This window comes from Aquarana catesbeiana, linkage group LG04, assembly GCF_042186555.1.
Source record: "Aquarana catesbeiana isolate 2022-GZ linkage group LG04, ASM4218655v1, whole genome shotgun sequence".
Lineage (NCBI taxonomy): Eukaryota > Metazoa > Chordata > Amphibia > Anura > Ranidae > Aquarana > Aquarana catesbeiana.
Window position 1 is genome coordinate 556,295,445 of NC_133327.1, and position 23,208 is coordinate 556,318,652.

The following is a 23,208-nucleotide window of genomic DNA, read 5'->3' on the forward strand; positions in this document are numbered from 1 at the left end:
AACTTTGCATACCCCTTATACCCTTTAGAACAAATCTGCATTTCCTCACCAAGAGATAAGGGCTTGATCTCTCGTATTTACAGCTGTTTAAATGAAATTTCTCTCTCAGAAAAATCAAAACCAATGCTGTAATGGGAAAATGACTTGGACCAATCTTTTACGCTACCAGAATGGACCACTATGATCCAAAACCTACTGAAATGTACTCGCCCAATCTCGGCGATAAAAACAGCCATAAAAATACACACCAGATGGTACCCGACTCCCTTCAAAATAAACTAAGTTTATCCGTCTGTATCCCCCACCTGTTTTATGGGATGCTCAGATCAAGGCACCATCTTGCATACCTTCTGGAGCTGCAAAATTTTGAATCCCATATGGTTGCAAGCAGCAGCTAAGATTGAACATATCATAGGCAAAAAAATTTCCCTCACTCCCAATATATGTTTGTTTGCACCTATACCAAATATACCCTTACAGCATATTTGTTTAATTCACACACTGTTCAACTCAATCCATTGGATGATAGCGTTTAACTGGCATTCACCAACAGTCCCTTGGTCCCAGGTATTGAGCAGAATGGAACAAATAAAACTATCAGAACGAATTTATCATATTCTCTTTGACACCTTGCACATTTTCAAAAAAAATGGTCCCCTTGGGATATACCACAACCCTAACTATTACCTAATGTAGCCTAATAATAAATATTTGCTTAGATCAAAACTATGTTGTAACTTATGCAACCTCATAGGAAAAACGAATTCTTAGATATCAACACTATTGTTTTTATGTTGTATTGCAATGTTCTTTGTTATACATACCATTTACCTCATATTAAGCTCATACTTGATATATATTGGATGTATCTTTGTTTCTGTTATACATTTGTACCAAACTATGACCTTTTTACAACAATAAAAATCGTTTGTAAAAAACGAAAAAAAAAGAGAAGCCCCAGCAGTGTCTGTTCAGTTCCTGTGGGAGCTAGATCGCCAACCAAGCCCAGCACATAGAAAGGGGGAAAATAATGCTTGACCGCCTTGATGTTGACTAGATCATTCCTAATGAAAACCTGTATTCTGCCAAGACACAGGTCACTGGCTGACAGTGAGTGACAGATGGGACTATGGTGGAGTAATGGTATTTATTTCAGAGTTGAAGAGCTGAACGCTTATGTACATGCTGTTTATTTTTTAGGAATCAAGAAAGATCCATCCAAAGTATATGTGCCAAGAACAGTCATGATTGGAGGAAAGGTACAGTATGCAATTGATTTACTTATTATACAATTGCAAGCAACTTGCAAAGAGTGAACAAGTGCAAACATGCAACAGTTGCCCTAGGGCTAATAGGGTTCAATGTTTTAAATATATCTGATCTGATAGGTTTGCTTTTTTTTTTTTTCCAAACCTGTTATTCTCACCCTAACCGCTAAGAACACGTTATTGTTCTTGCTATCAATAATTGTTAACCAGTGAGTAGGCATTAATACTCATCTCTTGTTCTGCAGGCAGCTCCTGGCTACTACATGGCAAAATTGATCATCAAATTAATCACCTCTGTCGGAAACATTGTCAACAATGATCCTATAGTTGGGGACAGACTTAAGGTTATATACCTGGAGAACTACCGTGTATCAATGGCAGAGAAAGGTTAGTCATTGCATTTTTGAAGAGTAAGGGGGAGGATCACATTGCTTGCTATGTGGAGTAAAAATAGTTATTCTTTCTCACCCATTTTAGGAACTCCAGACAAATATAAACACACCCTTTAATTGGGTTATGTTTTAATCATTTTTTGTACAGTGCTGTCAGTCTAATACTGTGAACATATTTAAAGTGGTTGTTAAGGCAGAAGGTTTTTTTTTTTTTTTTTCACCCTATGCAGTAAGGCAAAAACCTTCTGCATGCAGCCCCCCTTAAAATATTCCTGAGCCCGGTCTCGATTTGGCGATGTGCACAAGAGAGAAGGCGCTCTCTCCTTCCTCATTGGCTCAGATACAGTAGTGGGAGCCATTGGCTCCTGCTGCAGTCAATCAAAGCCAGTGAGGAGGGGGCAGGGTAGAGCCTCGTTCTGTGTGTCTTATGGCTTTGGGGGAATGAGCAAGCACGAGTGCCCCCATAGCAAGTGGCTTGCTATGGGGCAGTCAGCTGGGGGGAGGGAGGAGCCAGAAGCACTGGCAAGGGACCCAAGAAGAGGAGGATCGGGGCTGCTCTGTGCAAAACCATTGCACAGAACAGGTAAGTAAAACGCGTTTGTTATTTTTATAGCAAAAAAGCTAACCTTTAATATCAGCATAAAGATTACCTAATTAGTGTGCTGCTTATACATTGTCCATTCATCAGACTGGGTTATTGACCAGGCTGTATTGCTGTCTGACAGTGGTGGATTCCCTCTGTATACAAGGTTGTTGAAGAAATCTTGTCTCAAGTTTCTGTAAAGCAACTTTCTATAGGCTTGAATATGCTGTACCAGTATTATTGCTTTAAGGCTCCAATCAAGTCAATAAGAAGTTGCTGTGCAGTGAACAAGTTTTCTGCAGTGATGCTGTACACGGTACAGGAGACCACCACCATTGGAAGTAGGCACCTGGGTGGGAAGGTTTAGCTTCAAATAGGTTAGGGGACCAGGCAGGGGTTTTGGGGAGACCTTGTCATTTAATTAAATTGGAGGTCAGAAACATTGCTGTGCTGTTTGGCAAGGGCACCTAGATCACAAAATTGGCTGAACTGTTTGCTTGGAATATAGTACTTGAAGCATATAGTACCTTTGGGTTCTCGCTGAAGATTATTGGATGAACTTCGAGATATAAAAGAATAATAAGCACTTTAATTGTCAGCTAAGTAGAGAATACTGAGTCTTGTTTTGTTTTGTCTTCCAGTGATCCCAGCTTCTGACCTGTCTCAGCAGATCTCCACAGCAGGCACGGAGGCCTCTGGCACCGGTAATATGAAGTTTATGTTGAACGGTGCTCTGACCATTGGAACAATGGATGGTGCCAATGTTGAGATGGCAGAAGAGGCCGGAGAGGACAATCTGTTTATCTTTGGCATGAGAGTGGAGGATGTGGAAGCACTTGACAAGAAAGGGTTTGTATTGTGTTACAACTAGAAATGTTTTGCTTTCTTTGGCAGCCATTTGTGGGCCACTTTCCAAAATGATTCTGCTCACCGATCCACCAGAAACACACCAATGCAGTATCAACACTAGTAACAGACAAGCTATGATCTTTATTTTATTCCAAAACATTGCTACAGTATTTTCTTCATTTGGAGGCTCTGGATGTATTGGAGAACCTTCCAAGCCACTCATTGCAAGGACTGAATAGAATATTCTTTCAATTATTTTTGGCTGCCCCCTGAAAAGTAGAGTAGAAGAGTACTTATGGAGCTTGCCTTTTGAAATATAACTGTTTTCTTCCTATTATAAATAATGTTGGTTATTTGGGTAATCTGAAGAATAAAGCGCTATCATTTAATTTGTTTTATGTGCTGGCAGTGTTGAGTTTCTATAATGCCAATGGAGCTCAACTATGACTATATTTATAGATTGTAGATTATATACCTTTTTCAATACCTGACATACACTCACCGGACACTTTTATTAGGTACACCTTGCTAGTACCAGGTTGGAACCCTTTTTGCCTTCAGAACGGCCTTAATTCTTCATGGCATAGATTCAACAAGGTATTGGAAACAATCCTCACATTTTGATCCATATTGACATGATCGCATCACGCAGTTGTTGCAGATTTGTCGGCTGCACATCAATGATGCGAATGTCCCGTTCCATCACATCCCGAAGGTGTTCTATTGGATTGAGATCTGGTGACTGTGGAGAAACCAGTGGTGGAATGATTTGAGCTTTGTGACATGGTGCATTATCCTGCTGGAAGGAGCCATCATAAGGGATGGACATGGTCAGCAACAATGCTCAAGTAGACCGTGGAGTTTAAACAATGCTCAATTGGTACTAAGGGGCCCAAAGTGTGCCTAGAAAATATCTCCCATGCCATTTCACCACCACCACCAGCCTGAACCGTTGATGGATGGCAGGATGGATCTATGCTTTCATGTTGTTTACTCCAATTTCTGTCCCTACCATCTAAGTGTCGCAGTTGAAATCGAGACTCATCAGATCAGGCAATGTTTTTCCAATCTTCTATTGTCCAATTTTGGTGAGCCTGTACGAATTGTAGCCTGTTTCCTGTTCTTAGCTGACAGAAAAGGCACCCGGTGTGGTCTTGTGCTGCTGTAGCCCATCTGCTTCAATGTTCGCTGTGTGCATTCAGAGATGGTATTCTGTGTACCTTGGTTGAAATTAGTGGGTATTTGAGTTACTGTTGCCTTTCTATCATCTGGAACCAGTCTGCTCATTATCCTCAGACATCAACAAGGCATTTTCGTCCACACAACTCCCACTCATTGGATATGTTCTCTTTTTCAGACAATTCTCTGTAAATCCTAGAGATGATTGTACATGAAAATCCCAGTAGATCAGCAGTTTTTGAAATACTCAGACCAGCCTGTCTGGCACCAGCAACCATGCCACGTTCAAAGTCACCCAAATCCCCTTTCTTCCCCATTCTGATGCTTGGTTTAAACTTCAGCACGCTGTCTTCAACATGTCTGAATGCCTAAATGCATTGAGTTGCTGCTATGTGATTGGCTGATTAGCAATTTGTGTTACCAAGCAATTGAACAGGTGTACCTAATAAAGTGGCCAGTGAGTGTATAAACACAAATAGAAGCATTAGTTTGACTTTTAGGAACATTGATATAACTTATATCTTTACTATCTTAGTAACATTTAATGTAATGTTATTTAACCACTTCAGCCCAAGAAGAATTGGCCCCTTAATGACCAGAGCCCTTTTTACAGTTTGGCACTGTGCTGCTTTAACTGGTAATTGCGCAGTCATGCAATGCTGTACCCAAACAAAATTTTCGTCCTTTTTTTCCCACAAATAGAGCTTTCTTTTGATGGTATTTGATTGCCTCTGCGATTTTTATTTTTAAACGGAAAAGACCAAAAATTTTGAAAAAAATTTTATTTTTTGTCTTGTTATAAAAAAAAAAAATCCAATAAACTCAATCTTAGTCATACATTTAGGCCAAAATGTATTCAGCCACATGTCTTTGGTAAAAAAATGCCAATAAGCGTATATTGGTTTGCGCAAAAGTTATAGCATCTACAAACTAGGATACATTTTCTGGAATTTATGCAGCTTTTATTTTGACTGCCTATCTCATTTTTTTGAGGTGCTAAAATGGCAGGGAAGTACAACCGCCCCCACCACCACCTAAATTACCCCAATTTGGAAAGTAGACACCCCAAGGAAATTGCTGAGAGGCATGTTGAGCCCATTGAATATTTTATTTTTTTGTCACAAGTGTTTGAAGAATGACAAAAAAAAATAACACAAAGTTGTCACTAAATGATATATTGCTCACACATGCCATGGTTATATGTGGAATTGCACCCCAAAATACATTCTGCTGCTTCTCCTGAGTATGGGGATACCACATGTGTGGGACTTTTTGGGAGCCTAGCCGCGTACGGGACCCCGAAAACCAATCACCGCCTTCAGGATTTCTAAGGGCGTAAATTTTTGATTTCACTCCTCACTACCTATCAGTTTCGAAGGCCATAAAATGCCCAGATAGCACAAAACCCCCCAAATTACCCCTTTTTGGAAAATAGACACCCCAAACTATTTGCTGAGAGGCATGTTGAGTCCATGGAATATTTTATATTTTGCCACAAGTTTCGGGAAAATGACAAATTTTTTTTTTTTTTACACAAGTTGTTACTAAATGATATATTGTTCAAACATGGCATGGTTATATGTGAAATTACACCCCAAAATACATTCTGCTGCTTCTAAGTATGGGATACCACATGCGTGGGACGTTTTGGCAGTCTAACCGCATACAGGACCCCGAAAACCAATCGGCGCTTCAGGCTTTATAAGGGCATACATTTTTTATTTCACTCCTCACTACCTATAAGTTTCGGAGGCCATGAAATGCCAAGATAGCACAAAACCCCCCAAATGACCCCATTTTGGAAAGAGAACACCCAAATGTTGAGTATTTTGCAGATCTCGCTTTTTTTTACAAAGTTTTGAAAATTGAAAAAAAAATAAATAAATAAATTTTCCTTTTCTTTATTCATTTTCAAAAACAAATGAGAGCTGCAAAATACTCACCATGCCTCTTAGAAAATACCTTGGGATGTCTACTTTCCAAAATGGGTTTATTTGGGGGGGGTTTGTGCTATCTTGACATTTCAGGGCCTCCGTAACTGTGATAGGTAGTGAGGAGTAAAATTACCATTTTACGTCCTTAGAAAGCCTGAAGGCGGTGATTTGTTTTTGGGGTCCTGTACGCGGCTAGGCTCCCAAAAAGTCTCACACATGTGGGATCCCCGTACTCAGGAGAAGCAGCATAATGTATTTTGGGGTGTAATTTCACATATGCTCATGGCATGTTTGAGCAATATATAATTTAGTGACAACTTTGTGTGAAAAAAAAAAAAAATATTCCATGGACTCAACATGCCTATCAGCAAATAGCTTAGGGTGTCTACTTTCCAAAATGAAAGAACAAAATATTACAGCGCACACATGCAAAAAAGACATTTACCTCCAGCAAGGCTAATTTAAAACACCTAAACATTTTCAAAAAATACATTATAAAAAAATATGGGGATTTGGTCATACCATATTGCTATATGGTGCTAGGCCCACTTACTGCGACAAAGTACCCCATGATTAGTGGGTCCTACACTATCCATAGATTGGGAGATCCTGCTTCTCTGATCCATGAGAGCAATACACTCGTCTATGGACACTAATGAGAGGTACTTAATGAGGGAGTGGGGTGCTCCTCACCCAAAAGGATTTGGTCAGAATCCATACAATAGTCAAACAAGATATTTGGGGGGCACGCCCTAAAAGATGCATTAAAGATGCCCATGCCCAAATTCCATGGACTCAACATGCCTATCAGCAAATAGCTTGGGGTGTCTACTTTCCAAAATGGGGGCATTTGGGGGGGGGGGGGGGGTGTTTGAACTGTTCTGGTATTTTTATGCACAACATTAGAAGTTTATGTCCCACATCACCCACTCTTCTAACTTCTAAGCCCTTTCTGACACTTTTTGTTTACATAAAAAAATATTTTTTTTGCTAGAAAATTACTTTGAACCCCCAAACATTATATATATTTTTTTAAAGCAAAGGCCCCACAAAGTAAAATGGTGGGTGTTGCTATTTTTTTTCACACAGTATTTGCGCAGCGATTTTTTAAATGCAATTTCTTTGGAAAGAAAAAACACTTTTTTTAATTTTAATGCACTAAAACACACTATATTGCCCAAATGTTTGGTGAAAAAAAAAAAAAAAAAAGATGATCTTATGCCGAGTACATAGATGCCAAACACAACATGCTTTAAAATTGTGCACAAACGTGCAGCGGCGACAAACTACATTTTCAACAGTCTTTACAGGTTACCACTTTAGATTTACAGAGGAGGTCTACTGCTAAAATGACTGCCCTCGATCTGATGTTCGTGATGATAGTGCACTTGCTGTTTACATACGACACAAGACCGACGCTTGCGCGTGAGCACAGGGGGACAGGGGTGCTTTTTTTTTTTTTTTCTTTTTAACTGTTCCTTTTAATTTTTTTAAAAATCATTTTCTTTGTTATCTCAGGGAATGTAAATATCACCTATGATAGCAAATGGTACTTTTTTTTTTTTTATTGGGGTCTATTACACCCTAGATCACTCCTCTGCCCTCAAAGCATCTGATCACACCAAGATCGGTGTGATAAAATGCTTTCCCAATTTCCCAATGGCGCTGTTTATATCCGGCCAAACCCAATTCATGAAATGCTTGTAGCTTCCGGTTTCTTAGGCCATAGAGATGATTGGAGCTGTTTTGGTCTCCTTATCAGCTCTATGGTCAGCTGGCGGAACCACCGGCTGCATTCTCAGGTTCCCTGGTGGGACAAGAGAGCCAGAGAAAACCATGGAAGATGGCGGGAGGTGTTGTTCCCTCCCACTGCTTGTAAAAGCAGTCTAGAGGCTAATTAGTTGCTAGGATTACTTTTACATGAAAGCCGACCGCTGGCTGAAAAGAATGATACCAAGATGATACCTAAACCTGCAGGCATCATTCTGGTACAACCACTCAAAGTCCAACAACATACCAGTACGTTGCTGGTCCTTGTTGGGCATATATTGTAATGTTCTTTTTTTTTTCATGCAGCCTTTGGGCTGAACAAAAAAGAGCTTGATCGGTGGGTATGCCCACCATTAGAATACCTCCCTTCATCCACCCACTTCTAATGATGGGCATACATGCCCCATTTATTTTTTAACTGTGGTGGTGAAATCACCTCCTACAGCGATGGAGTCGCTGATTTATGAATCATGAGAGCAAACGCTGTTGATGTCCAGATAAATCAGTGCTGCAGCTAAATGGCGTAACTAAAAAGCAAACAATGGTAACAATTAAAACATTAACTCAATAAAACAACTTATTTTTTTTATCGCAATCTGTGCCTAAAAAATATATGCCAAAGCATAGGGGCAATCCGCCCCTAATGTTAGGAGCAAATTGCCCCTCCACCCCTCCACCCCTGCCCCCATGCTTCGGCATATATGCTCTTTTTTTTTTTTTTTTTTACCTGTGGCGGTGAAATCTCTTCCTACAATGCTGGAGTCGCGGGTTTACGTATTGTGGGAGAAAACGCTATTGCTGTCATAATAAATAAACCCATGCTGCAGCTGAATGGCGTACCTGCTAAGCAAATAATGGTTAACAATAAAACAAAGTAACATTACAGTATATCAGTAAGACATACCATACCTGCAAAGCAAATACAATAAAACACAGTAAAAATAAAACATTACAGTTCTAAAATACAGTAACAATAGATAGAGAACAATAGATATAGAACAATAGAGAGCGAATAATAGAGCGTGAACATAAGAGAGAGATCAATAGAGAGAGAAGAAAAATAAAACAACAACTCTTTTTGGATTTTTTTGGTGTTTTTTTATTTATTTTTTTGCACTTTTATATAAATTGTAAACTGTAACTGTAAACATTCCAGATTAGGGTCTCTAAAAATGTGATGGCTATCTCATTTTTCAAGACCCTGTGTAAGTGTGCCCTAGGACTGTGTAGTGCTGTACCCTATGCTAATACTCCACTAGTGTGTGGTAGCATTTGAAACGCTCACCGATGCAGAGACCATTTTGGTCAGGATAGGAGGGACAATAAAAGTGTGTGTCATGCCTAAGTCTGCATTTTCTGCAGACAGGACATCTTCTTTGGGGTGTTCTTTGGGCAAGGGTACCAGGGAGGACATATGAAAAATGCGTCCCATGCAGCCGGCTCACTGTTTTTACATTGTGAAGTTGGGGCACAGCACTGTCTGGAAACAGAAGGGCTGTGATGATCTCTTCCTAAGTGTTCAGCAGAGCCAATTGGAATAAATATACAGACACTTTTATGTACCAGTGTCTGGCCTTAAGGGCAATTAGGTATTGCGACAACATCTTGTCGTTGGGGTCCACCCCTCCCATGTTAAGGCTGTATATGTGGACACAGAGGGGTTTCTCCACAACAGTAGTCGCCGTTGGAATTTCGACTGTTGTATCTGTGTGAAGGGAGGACAGAACGAAAATATTCCGATTATCCCTCCGCTTCACTGCGAGAAAATTATTACATCTCAAGCAGGCTCCCCCCCCCTCCTTCCTGTCTAAGTCGGGACTCTACAAGCCGTTGGGGGAAAGCCCCAGGGATTAGATCGCACAGCGCCACATGCGCCAATTCCACAATCAAATAGGTGACTAAAAGGTGGCATGCTTGTGTAATAATTGTCCACGTACAAGTGGTACCCCTTTCCGAATAAGGGTGAGTCCAAGTCGCACACAATCTTACCAGCGCTCCCCATGTAGTCTGGGCAGTTCTCCAGCTCAACGTGACTATCTCTTCCCACGTAAACCATAAAACTACATGTATAGCCCGTGGCCCTGTCACAGAGCTTATACATCTTGATAGGCAAGCGGCCAGAAAATTTAATCAGGAACTCGTCAACACAGACAATTTGATCGTGAGTAAACAAGGCTGCAAACTGTTGGTTGAAGTGGTTTATGAGGGGCCGAATTTTGTAGAGCCGATCAAATCCAGGGTCACCCCGAGGACGACAGAGTTCATTGTCATTAAAATGCATGAACTGCAAGATCTGCTCATATTGTGTCCTGGTCATGCAAGCAGAGAACACGGGCATATGATGAATTGGGTCAGTTGACCTATATGACCGCAACTCATTTTGTTTAGTTATGCCCATGAGGAGGGATAGGCCCAGGAAGATCTTAAATTCGGAAACCGTAATAGGTTTCCAATCTCTGGCAAAGGCCAACTGGGGATTAGTGACGATGAATTGACCAGCATACAAATTGCTTTGGTCCACAATAGATCTATAGAGATCTTCCGTGAAAAACAGCGAATAAAAATCAAGTGACATAAAATCAACTGTTTCCACCTGAATTCCAGGTTGGACAGTGAATGGGGGATGTATGGGCGCTGCAGAAGTGGTGGGCTCCCAATTCGGATTGGCAAATGCAGCGGGAAGGGCACTATGGGCTCGACGGTCCCGTTTTTGTCTTCTTCTTGGTGGCTCCGGGACACTACTTGTGCTAGCCACCGCACCAACTTGAACTGCACTTTTGGGACTCGCCACTTCACCAAGTGTTACGACCAGGGTATACTAGGCCGCTGGTACTTGCCAGTTCACCAGAAGGATAAGCGGCACTAGTACTGGCTCTCTGCTCCATACGAGATCCCTGCGGTTCTTGCACCTCAGCAACAGAAGAAGAACGGGGTCTGGTACGCCTGACCTTGGCAGGGACCACTACTCTGTCATCAGAGCTATCTGTCAGGGTGCCGCTGCTGTCTATGGGTTTGTATTCTGAGCCTGAATCTGACAGATGGGTGACTTCCTCTTTTCTGTGATCTGTCATGCTCAGAAACGTGTAGGCCTCTTCACTAGTGTACCTTCGATTTGGACATTGTGGCCTCTAAATTTACTGGTACAACTAGTGAAACTCACAGGAAAAAAGAGCACCTGATTGTCAGCGACTGCTTCAAACGCTACCAAAAAACTGTTAGCGTTTACAGGGATCAGGCCTCACTCTGCGAATGCTGCAGTTGTGTTTTGTAAGTGACAGTGATCAATTGATACTGCACTTGGGTGGGCTGGGCTGGGCAGAGGGGCTAAACGCAGGTGCTAGCAGGTATCTGGGCTGATCCCGCTAATGCTGCATTTTTGGGAACCCTAAACTACTGGGGACGCTAGTATAGAGATGATAAAACAGTAAAACTCTGCACTTACTCAACCCAATAGCAGCTCACACAACAAAAAAGGATATTTGTTAAAGATAGCAAGTGCATATAAAGTGTAGCGCTAATTATATCAGATGAGCAAATAGTTGTAATATTGCATACACCAAAAACAGAAGGGGAGAAAAAATGGACATATATCTCTAACGTTACACAACAGTATGTATTGAAATCTCTGATGGTCTTCAAATATCTGTTGAGCATAAAGAAAAGTTCATAGTCCAATATTTTGAATAAAGTGATTCTGTTCACCAAGTGAGTAGCTAGAATAAAGAAACGTGAATGTGATGGGCCCTCCACATAGAAGCAGTGCAGGCTTACCAAAAGGGTTGGACTCATACGAACGTATGTTCAATGAGTCAACAAGGCTTGTATTACCAACAGGCAATAAAGGAGGATCTTTAGACCAGATAGCGATGGAATCCGAATCACATCCAGAACTCTAAAGGGACTCTTCTAAATGGTGGCTCGTCTCATATTCCTTATGGGCTATCCTTCCGAGACGAGCCACCATTTAGAAGAGTCCCTTTAGAGTTCTGGATGTGATTCGGATTGTTGACTCATTGAACATACGTTCGTATGAGTCCAACCCTTTTGGTAAGCCTGCACTGCTTCTATGTGGAGGGCCCATCACATTCATGTTTCTTTATACTAGCTACTCACGTGGTGAACAGAATCACTTTATTCAAAATATTGGACTAGGAACTTTTCTTTATGCTCAACAGATATTTGAAGACCATCAGAGATTTCAATACATACTGTTGTGTAACGTTAGAGATATATGTCCATTTTTTCTCCCCTTCTGTTTTTGGTGTATGCAATATTACAACTATTTGATCATCTGATATAATTAGCGCTACACTTTATATGCACTTGCTAGTATAGAGATGATCAGATCAAATATATTGATCCGTTCAGACACTATACTACTAAGGAAGGTGTATGGTGTGTGGGTATTAGCGCTACTGGCACTAATCTTTCGCTTCCTGGGGCTGACGCAGACTCTAACTGACGCTAAAACCTAACTGATGTCACCCGCCCGGCAATCAGGGGGTTAAAACTTTATTCAGCAATACTGTATATGGCGGGTACCCTGACGCTATAAAAACCTGACGGTGACAGTAACTGGCTAACTACACACTGACAGGGGGTGAAAGGGTTAACTGGGGGGGTGATCAAGGGGTTAAACCCTTATTAGGGGGGGATCCCTAGACCTATCTGGGCCTACTACTAAGTACCCTAATGCTGATTACAGCTACGTACAGCTACGATGCCTCGCCCAGGGGAGCCAACCTGCTGCAGTATAACTGCGGCGGCTGGTCCGGAACGGTTAAAGTTTTTTTCAATCAATAGTTTTCTGATTTTCTTAAACTGACAAATAATTCCAGTATGAATTCTTGTATGTATGACAAATAGGGTCATTCTGTGCACTGTTTGTGTGCAGAACACCACCATCTGGAAATGTTCAGAGGGGCCCCAGAAATTGCTTTGTTTTAAGCTCAGGAAGTGTGCACCTCAAATTCTGCTAGTAGTAATTGTTAGACCTTATGCACACCGGACGTTCTAAAAATGCCAGTAGAATTGGCTGTAGAATAAGTTTTGCAGTGTTTTTGCAGTATCGTTTTTCAGCGTTTTTTAGCTGTAGCATTTTTCGCCTTTTTTTTTATTTTGTATTTTTTGCAATACTATACTCCCACAAAAGCTTATGGCTCAAAAATGCTGATCAATGCAGAATAGCCGCGTTTTTCAGCATTTTTAAGCTTTTATCAGTGTTGGTGTTTTTACAACTGAAAAACCCCCTTTAAAACCCACTAGTTCTGTTTTTTTTTTCCAGGCTGAAAAACACCCCTGCCAAAAAACTGATGATAAACGTCTATGTGTGCATGGACACATAAGATAACATGCTGGGGAGTTTACTGGCTGCAGAAAAAAATACTTAAAGCCAAAAACAGCTGTAAAAACATCCAGTGTGCATGAGGCCTTAGGCCCCTTTCACAAGACTGCGACTTCAAAGACGCGAGATTTTACCGCGATTTTGCAGCCACGATTTTGCCGCGATTTGAGGGAGACTTGAGGTCTATGGACCTCAACTCGCATCAAAGTCAGACCAAAGTAGTGCAGGGACTACTTTGAAGTCGGCGTGACTTCAAGTCGCATGGATATGAATTGTACTCATTGGAAATCATGGGGTACGACTTGTCATGCGACTTTGCAGTCCCAATCGTAGGATAAGTCGCACAAGTGTGAAAGGGGCCTTAGGTGTTTTTCAGGCGTTTTTCTTCAGGTGACAGAACGCTCAGATGTGAACAGGTGCCATTGAAATGAATGGGATTTTGCTTGTTGGGTGTTTTTAGGGTGTTTCACAAGCTGAAAACGCTAAGGTGTGAATACAGCCTAAGTGTCAGCCCTCTTTTTGTAGTCTGCATGAAAATGAGATCTGTTGAATATGCATTTGAATAAAATGAAAAAACATTCAAAACGTTATCAGTGATATTTTACTTATTTCATTTTATTCTGTTTAGATACAATGCAAAAGAGTACTATGATAAAATCCCAGAGCTTCGGGAAGCGATCAATCAGATCAGAGATGGCCGCTTTTCTCCAACAGAACCAGATCTTTTCAAGGATATCGTCAATATGTTAATGAATCATGACAGGTAAGCAGATTAGGGATCAAATAGGTATATTTCAGTTATGTTTAAAGCTGAACTCCAAGGAGATAAAATAGCATTAATTACATTTATTCATTTAAAAAAAGTTAATGTGAGTCAGCAGATTAAAAATAGATATTTTAGTATTTCGTACATGTCTGGGCGTTAAACTACTCAGGTATTTATAATAATTGTCAGTGACATGATTGATGAGATCTCAGCACTTGAGCTCCTGAGTGTTGCACACATGATCAGATCATTATGATGAGATCCCTCTCTGCCCGTTGGATTTTAAAGCAAATGTAAACATAAAAATGAAAAAAAATTACATACTTTGCAACATACCAGTATTTAGATTTAATGACTATATTTAGTTTTCTTATCAGTTTTTTTTTTACTTTATTTTTAGCTGGTAATTCTGCCAGTAACACACTTCCTGTCCTAGGATGACAACACTCACTCACCCTTCTGTATCGGCACAACAGTAACAAAACCGGTATAGAAAGTGCAGGAACGCTGCTCACCCAGCCTGATGCATGTGGATGTGTGTGATGGCCTCAGGCAACGCTGCTCCATAGGCCAAGCCCTCAGACGCATTTTGCCCCGCCCACTGGGGCTTAGGTTAGCCATACATTATACAATTATCTTGTACAATTTTCCTTTAGATTTACCAAAGTCATTTAATATGAGCTCAAACCTAAACATTTTCAATTTGTATGCAATCAGGCAGGCCCTTGCACTACATAGTTGAAGGTAAATCTAAAGGAAATTGAACAAGAAAATTGCATAAGCCCCGGTGGGCGGGGCAAAACATGTCAGTGGGCGTGACCTGTGGAGCAGCGTCAGCTGAGGCCATCACACACATCAACATGCACCAGTGAGCGGCGTCCTACACTTTCTATACTGGCACTTTTGAATGAGTGAAACATCAGCACCCCTTTTTTCTGAGTTCCAGTGGGGAATCGCATCATACCTCAGGCCTGGAGCGGCACTACAAGGTTTTAAAGGTTGCAGAAACAAGACAGGACTATGGAACCCTGCACCCCTTCTATTGTCCATAACATAGAGTGACATGGTTCTGTAGTCCTCAGTGAACATCATCAAAATGTAATTGATAAGCCGCCAATTCAGTCACAGAGCATAAGAAGTTAACAGCTGACCAGATTTATGACAATTTTATCAAAGCAGATTTAACAAAACACATTCAATGGTATATTTAAAAAAAAAAAAAAAAAAAAAAACTAACAGGAACCAAATGGGATAGACTTATTGTTGGTGTTTACATACATTTTAATTTGATTTTCTATTATGGAGAATACAACAGGAGAAGCTGAAACACAAAAAGGTCCCGAAACCCCAGGTGGATGGGAACGGAATTGGAAATAAAATTGGGAATTATGGGAGGGAGATTGTGTTGTTGGAGTAGACAACACAAATAAAATGTAGGAACATGACATCTTCAGAGTCTGGACGTCTCTGCACTTGGGAATTGTGATCATATTTTCATGTGTTTCAGCTTCTTCTGTTACATTCTTTAACCACTTGACCTCCAGAAGATTTAACCCCCTTAATGACCAGGCCATTTAGTACGATAGAGCAGCGTTACTTTAACTGACAATTGCGCGGCCTGCGAAACTGTACACAAATAAAATTAATGTCCTTTTTTTCCCCACAAATAGAGCTTTCTTTTGGTGGTATTTGATTTATTCTGCGTTTTTTCTTTTTTTCTTTTTGCGCTAGGAACAAAAAAAAAGGGTGACCATTTTGAAAAAAAATAGTTTTTACTTTCTGCTATAAAACATATCTAATAAAAAAAAAATCTTCATAAATTTAGGCCAATATGTATTCTGCTACATATTTTTGGTAAAATTAAAAAAAAAAAAAATTAAAATAAGTGTATATTGATTGGATTGTGCAAAAGTTAGTGTCTAAAAACTATTGGATATTTTTATGGAATTTTTATTTATTTATTTTTTACTAGTAATGGCGGCAGTCAGCAACTTATAGCTGGACTGCAATATTGCGGTGGACATTCTGATACTAACTGACTCTTTTGACAGTGACCAGTGACACTAATACAGTGATCAGTTCAAAAATTATGCATTGTCACCGTACTAATGATGCTGGCTGGGAAAGGGTTAACGTCAGAGGCGATCAAAAGGTTAACTGTGTGCCTAACCAGTGTTTTACTATACTGTGTGGGGTGCTTTACTGCTTTGCAGGGACGCAAACTCCATCCCTTGTTTACATAGGCAGATTGCAGTTCTGTGTCTCTGCCTGACAATCAGCTGGTGGCGGCGGACATTAGGTCTTCGGTACCTGCCGATCGGCTTCTTCTGTGTGTAATTACAGTGGGAACGAGCCGCCGGTGCGCATTCGCGCCTCCTACCCAGAAGTGTGGGATCACGTCTATATATACGTGATCCTGCAGCGGTAAAACTGCTATAGGGCAGTCGGCAAGCGGTTAATACATAACCACATTCTACAGCAAAATTGGGGACCGTACATAATGGCCGCAGCAGGTGTGCAGACCCAGGAACTCAAGAGCACGGATCCCATCAATAGCGTGCCAGTTGGTTTAACACCATGTGATGGATTGTTAAATATTTATTTTTATACATAAAGTGCTTTCCAGGGAAGTACTGTATAAGCATTTATACTAATAAGGTGTTCAAGAGATATCTTGAGTTATTTATATAAAGGTGCCAAATACAAACTTAAAATAGGCTAAAGAAGCTGCACAGAGAGAATAGTAAATCTTGTTTATAGATACAGTACACATGCCATCACCATAATACTTTCTATACTCTGCTAACAAACCTAAGACCTGAAAATTCAATTGTTAGACTGTTTTAATGTTTAATACATACTTTTTTATGGTCAAAATGACATCCTCTTCTGGTCAGAGTAAAGGGTCCAGCCTGATGGTCTCTTCCTTCATGGTTTAACTGTATGATCTCCTCCTATTTAATACCTTACTCTTGTAAATGCCTATATTCCCTTGGAAAGCACAAGGTGGAACTTCACCCAAAAGGGGAAGTTACACTCTTCCTCCTCTGCCATATTCAGGAGGCTGCGGGACCATTCACAGGGTGCAGCACGGCTCGCACATGCACAGTGTGTCAAGTGTGTCCAAGCTAGCTTTCCACACTTAACATGCCAGCTCCAATGACCCAAAGACCGGTTAGGAATCGGCCCAGGTGAGGACACCGCTGCATCCCAGGATGGGTCAGTGTCTAATTAAAAGTCAACAGCTACAGTTTTTGTAGCTGCTGATTTATTATTTTTTGGAACCTCGTTGAAATTCCTCTTTTAATATACAGTATAATATAAATATTTAAAAGTATCTAGCCCACAGACAAGCAGGAGAAAGGCGTCACGCCATTATGGGCCACCTCTCCATTACAGGAAAGGAGAGGGGGCATCAACCATTATAAAAAAGTGAACGTAGTAATAGTGAAGTGACCAATTTCCACCAGGTAGCATGGTCTAGATAAACACGTGGGTCCAAAACATAACATAAAAACCCAAGATAAAAGACATGAAAAATGAGAGGGAAAGGGGAGAGAAGGAGGAGCCCTCTCCCCCTGGCACGTACCCTTATTTTCCTGCTTGAGAAATGCATGTAATCGCTCACAACCATCGATCAGCTTTGCAAAAGCAATAAATATTAAAAGGTGTATATAGAATGGTGGTCCTACCAGGTCTGGGGTCGCTATCCTAAATGTAAGTTATTTATAACATTTTTATAAAGTATGTTTACTGTATGCATTCTGCTTTTTATAGGTTTAAGGTGTTTGCAGATTATGAAGCTTACATTAAATGCCAAGGGAAAGTGGACCAATTATATATGGTAAGACATCAGCTTTTAATTACACCCATGTTTATTTGCAGGCAGCACAGTGGCTTAGTGGTTAGCTGTTTTGCCTTGCAGCACCAGAGTCTTTGATTCAAAGCTCATTCAGGACACTATTTGCATGGACTTTGCATCGGTTTCCTCCCAAGTTCCTTGTTTTTTTTGCGACTTTCTAAAGACATGCTGGTGGGTTAATTGGCCCTTGTATGCGGTTCAAATTGACTATGAACATGTGTTATATTCTGCATGCTGGACTTGCGACCTACTGAAAAAAAATGTTGCCAAGTACATTTTTAATCAAAAAAGACTTTCGGGTGCATTAGACATTGTGCCTATAGAGCTTGCCTGTAGATTTGCTGAAAGTTGTCCTCACCTTATGGATATACAATGCTGTGAAAAAGTATTTGCCCCCTTCCTGATTTTTTTTTTTGCATATTTGTCACACCAAATTGTCTTGGTATGCTGTTGCCTTAAAGTAGTTGTAAACCCTCTCCTATGCCCAGTGAAGTGAACAGCCTCAGATGATACACAGGGATGAAACAAATCTCCCTACATTGTTTTACTTGTATAGTCGCTGTGTTTCCCTTTCTACACTCTTTGGAAAGTGCAGATCATGTTAAAAAATTTTCTTCCTGTTTCAGCAGCACAGGGGGGCGGGTGTGGAGTCTGGGCTTACACTGTGTGAGAGTTGATTGAAGAAAATGGAACACACCCCCACTCCACATAGGCAGAGGAACAAAGGAACATGAGTGCTGTATTATGAATAAACAATCTCTCTGCTTATGTACCTCTAAGCTCCCTCACCGACACACATTTTCAGCTGCTGTTATTTAGTGTCTGAGAACTTGTCAGAAGTGACTGCTGATAACAGAGGAACGGAGCAACAGAAAAACACGGGACTTAGAGCTTTGCAGAGAGATAAGTAAACACTACAAATGTGCTTGGGTCAAATTTCATGAATGGGGTTTACAACCACTTTAAGAGTTCCCTTCACTGGAACTAAGGGGCCAAGTCCAACCCCTGCAAAACAACCCCACACCGCAATCCCCCTCCACCAAATGATTTTGACCAGTGCACAAAGCAAGGTCCATAAAGACATGGATGAGAGTTTGGGATGGAGGAACGTGACTGACCTGCACAGAGTCCTGACCTCAACCCAGTAGAACCTGCGAGCCAGGCCTTCTCGTCCAACATCAGTGCCTGACCTCACAAATTTCAGTTCTGGAAGAATGGTCAAGCTTTCCCATAGACACACTCCTAAACCTTGTGGACAACCTTCCCAGAAGAGTTAAAGCTGTTATAGCTGCAAACGATGAGCCAACTCAATATTGGACCCTACGCACTAAGACGCCATTAAATTTCATGTGCTTATAAAGGCAGACATCCCAATACATTTGACAATATAGTGTATATACCGCGGGTAAAATAAGTATTGAGCACATCACCATTTTTCCAGGTAAATATATTTCTAAGGCCCCTTTCACGCGAATGGACCGTTCAGGTCTGCCTGTCAGTTTTGTCGGCGGACCTGAACGAGCACTCTATGTAAGGCTATGGAGCGACAGATGTCAGCGGTGACATGTCCACTGACATCCGACCCGGTCCGATCCGCCAAAATCAGACAGATGGTCCTACATTCGCATCCGTCCCTATCGGATTGGGTGAGATCTGACGAAAACGGACATGCTGTCCGTTTTCGTCCAATCTCTCCATAGCAACCAGTGGTGCTCGACAAGCCCCTCCCCGCTCAGTGAGCAGAGAGGGACCTGTCATCCGCCGGCTCAGCAGAGATCAACGGAAAGATCTCCCGCTGAGCTGGCGGACTCCGTGGCAGCCGATCCGCCTCATGTGAATGAGGCCTTAAGGTGGTCGGTAACAACACATGCAATCCATACATACAAAGAAACCAAAATAAATAAGTTCAGAAATTAAGTTATGTGTAATGAAATGGAATGACACAGGGAAAATAGTATTGAACATATGAAGAAAGGGAGGTGCAAAAAGGCATGGAAAGCCAAGACGCCAGCTGAAATCTATCAGTAATTATAAAGCAATCCTGCCCCTAGTCAGTGCAAATTAACATCAGCTGGTTCAGTCTCAACTGATGGCCTATAAAAAGATGTCTCATTACCAAGATGTCACACAAGAAACATCTCATGATGGGTAAAAGCAAAGCACTCTCTCTCAAGCTTCGCAACCTTGTTGCAAAACATACTGATGATATTGGTTACAGGATTTCTAATCTTCTGAGGCCTCATGTACACAGGGCAGTTGGAAACTGACAGCTGATAAACGACAGTGAAAAACATCCATTAAGGGTCGGTTCACACATGGGCAACACGACTTTAGCGCGACTTTGCACGGCGGCTTCGACGCGACCTCGACGCGACTTCGACGCAACTCCGACGCGACTTCGGCAAATTACGAGGCGACTTGAAGTCGCCTCCATGACAGGCGACTTCGCCTGTGGCCAATCAGCTCTCTGGGAGGGAGGGGGGGAGGGAGGGGTTTTCCCTGCAAAGTCGCTTGACTTTACAGAGAGATCCGACTTGGAGGCGACTTCCATTGATTTCTATGGTACAGGTCGCCTACCAAGTCGGATCAAAATAATACAGGGAGTACGCTCTGAAGTCGGAGCGACTTCAGTAGTGTCTATTAAGACACTAGCGTTAACTCCCATCAAAACTATTTCTGGGGCGACTTGGGGCGACTTGAGGGCGTACAAGTCGGATCCCAAGTCGCCCCAGTGTGAACCGAGCCTTAACAGCTTCTACAAACTGAGTTTAGCAGCAGTCATCAGAGGTTGGAAGCATTTTTTAAAGGTAACCTCAGGAGACCCTCCCAAATGTCCACAATGCAGGAATCTCTCTCTCGCTCTCTCTCTCTCTCTCCCTCCCTGTCTCTCTCTCTCTGTTCCTCTCTCTCTGTTTCAATTCAATTCAAATAAGCTTTATTGGCAGGACCACATACATGTTAGCATTGCCAAAGCGGTTGAGTTTCTATAAGAAAAAGAAGGTGGGGGGGGGGGTAATATAGAGGGGAATGGGCATAAGTCCATGTAAAGTATTTTTAAGACCTCAGTCTTTCATGTCCCTCTCATTCGGTGACACGCTGTGGGCAGCAATTTTTACCGTTGGCTCCTCTTCTCCCAGTAGAAATTGGAGTTTCCTCTTCTCTCCTAAAGAATTGAAGTCTGGGATGAGAGTTGATAGTCTCTGGAAGTGAGTGTCCCTCACTGATGAGTACTTTGGGCAGTGTAGCAGGAAGTGGTCCTCATCCACCAGGACCCCCTGGTTACATTGCTGGCACAGTCTACTCTCCCTGGGCTTGTAGGTCTGTCTGTGCCATCCTAATTGGATTTCCAGGCTGTGGGCACTCAGTCTGTACAGGCTCAGGGTCTGTCTGTCTTTGGGGTCTTGTAGCACCTCCAGGTACGGGACCAGTTTGTAGTCTCTCTGCAATGACTGGTAAACAGTTATTTTTTTAAGTTTGTTAGCTCATTTCTCCATTCTCCAACATGTTTTTCTTTGGAGTCATTAATTATGTTTTTTATTTCAGATTTTGTCAGGCCGCATTGTTGAGAGTTTGGGATAGACAAGGTGTTGATGAGTTGTTGCAGGCCACACGGCTTGGACTGGTCTTTACTGTTCAGTAAGGCTTTATGGTGGTATGAGTTGAGACTGCTGTTTTGTAGGTGGTCCCAGTATGATAGAGCCCTCTTCAGTACTGCGAAAAGTAAGGGAAATCTGCCTAACTCAAACCGGCAAGCACTGTTGGAGGTGCTCCGATGGACTTGGAGGAGGTGCTTGCAGAATTCCAGATGGGATATTTTTGTTGGGCTGGGGTCCCATTTGGATTAGTCTGGGTAGGTGACAGGACCCCAAACTTCATTCTTATAAAGAACAATTGGGGTGATGACGCTATCAAATATTCTGAGCCAGACCCTCACTGGTGGTTTTAGGTGGTACAGCTGTCTCCTGATGGCATAGAAGGCTCTGCATGCCTTGTCTTTTAGTGCCTCTATGGCTGGCTTGAAACTTCCTGATTTGTTAATCTCTAAGCCGAGGTATGTGTAGCTGTTAGTTTCATCAACAGTGCAGTTGTTTAATGTAAAGGAAGGGCTCTTTGTTTGTTTAGTATTTTTCATTTGAAACACCATGATTTTTGTTTTATTTGAGTTGATTAATAGTGCCCATGTGGCACTGTATTACTCCAGCACTTCCGGGCTGTCTTGTAGGCCTTTCTCTGTTGGTGACAGAAGTAGGAGGTCATCCGCATACAGCAAGAACTTCACCTCAGTGTTATGTAGAGTCAGTCCTGGTGCTGGGGAGGATTCTAGAGCTCCAGCCAGTTCATTGATGTATATGTTGAAGAGGGTTGGACTTAGGCTGTAGCCCTGTCTGACTCCTCGGACCTGCCGGAAGTGTTTGGTTCTTTTCCCATTCACCTTTACACTGCAGCTGTTCTCAGTGTATGAACTCTTGATAACCTCATATGTTTTCCCTCCTATTCCACTCTCTAATAGTTTGGGGAACAGGCCTGGGTGCCACATGGAGTCAAATGCCTTCTTAAAGTCCACAAAGCAGGCGAATATCTTTCCATGTTGTGTATTGTGCACATGGTTCTTGATGAGGCTGTGCAGGGTGTAAATGTGGTCTGTGGTGCGATGGTTTGGCATGATCCCTGCCTGACTTCTGCTGAGGGACATTGTGTTGTGTCAGGAAGTTGAGGATCCGTTTGAGGATACTGTTGAATAGTTTCCCTAGTGTGCTGCTGACACATATCCCCCTGTAGTTGGCTGGATCATACTGGTCTCCACTCTTATGGATGGGTGTTATGAGGCCTTGGTTCCATACTGTAGGGTAGTAACCAGCGCTCAGGACCTGATTGAACATTTTGCATAGTGCGGCGTGGACATCTGGGGAGCCATGTTTAATCATCTCTGGCAGGATTCCATCCAACAGAGAGAGGTTCCTCTCTCTCTCTGTGCCCCTCTCTCTGCCCCCCTCTCTCTCTCTCTCTCTGCCCCTCTGTCTCTCTCTGCCTCTTTCTGCCCCCTCTCTCTCTCTCTGTTTTTCTTTCTCTCTCTCTCTCTCTCTCTCTCTCTCTCTCTCTCTCTCTCTCTCCTCTCTCTCTCTCTTTCTCTGTTTTCCTGTCTCTCTCTCTCTCTCTCTCTCTCTCTGTATTCCTGTCTCTTTTTCTGCCCCCTTCTCTCTCTCTCTCTCCCTCTCTCTCTGTTCCTCTCTCCCTCTGCCCCCTCTCTCTCTGTTTTCCTA

The 23,208-nt window shown here is 42.0% G+C and overlaps 1 protein-coding gene across 1 annotated transcript in view; it reads left to right on the forward strand.

The window, feature by feature from the left end:
• Window positions 1–23,208, forward strand: part of PYGB (glycogen phosphorylase B) — a 153,623-nt gene that overhangs the window by 120,337 nt on the left and 10,078 nt on the right. Inside the window, exons 15-19 of the mRNA XM_073627986.1 lie at window positions 1,201–1,259; window positions 1,514–1,655; window positions 2,885–3,092; window positions 13,948–14,082; window positions 17,863–17,929. Coding sequence (XP_073484087.1) covers window positions 1,201–1,259; window positions 1,514–1,655; window positions 2,885–3,092; window positions 13,948–14,082; window positions 17,863–17,929 — 611 coding nt within the window. The remainder of the gene's footprint in view (window positions 1–1,200; window positions 1,260–1,513; window positions 1,656–2,884; window positions 3,093–13,947; window positions 14,083–17,862; window positions 17,930–23,208) is intronic.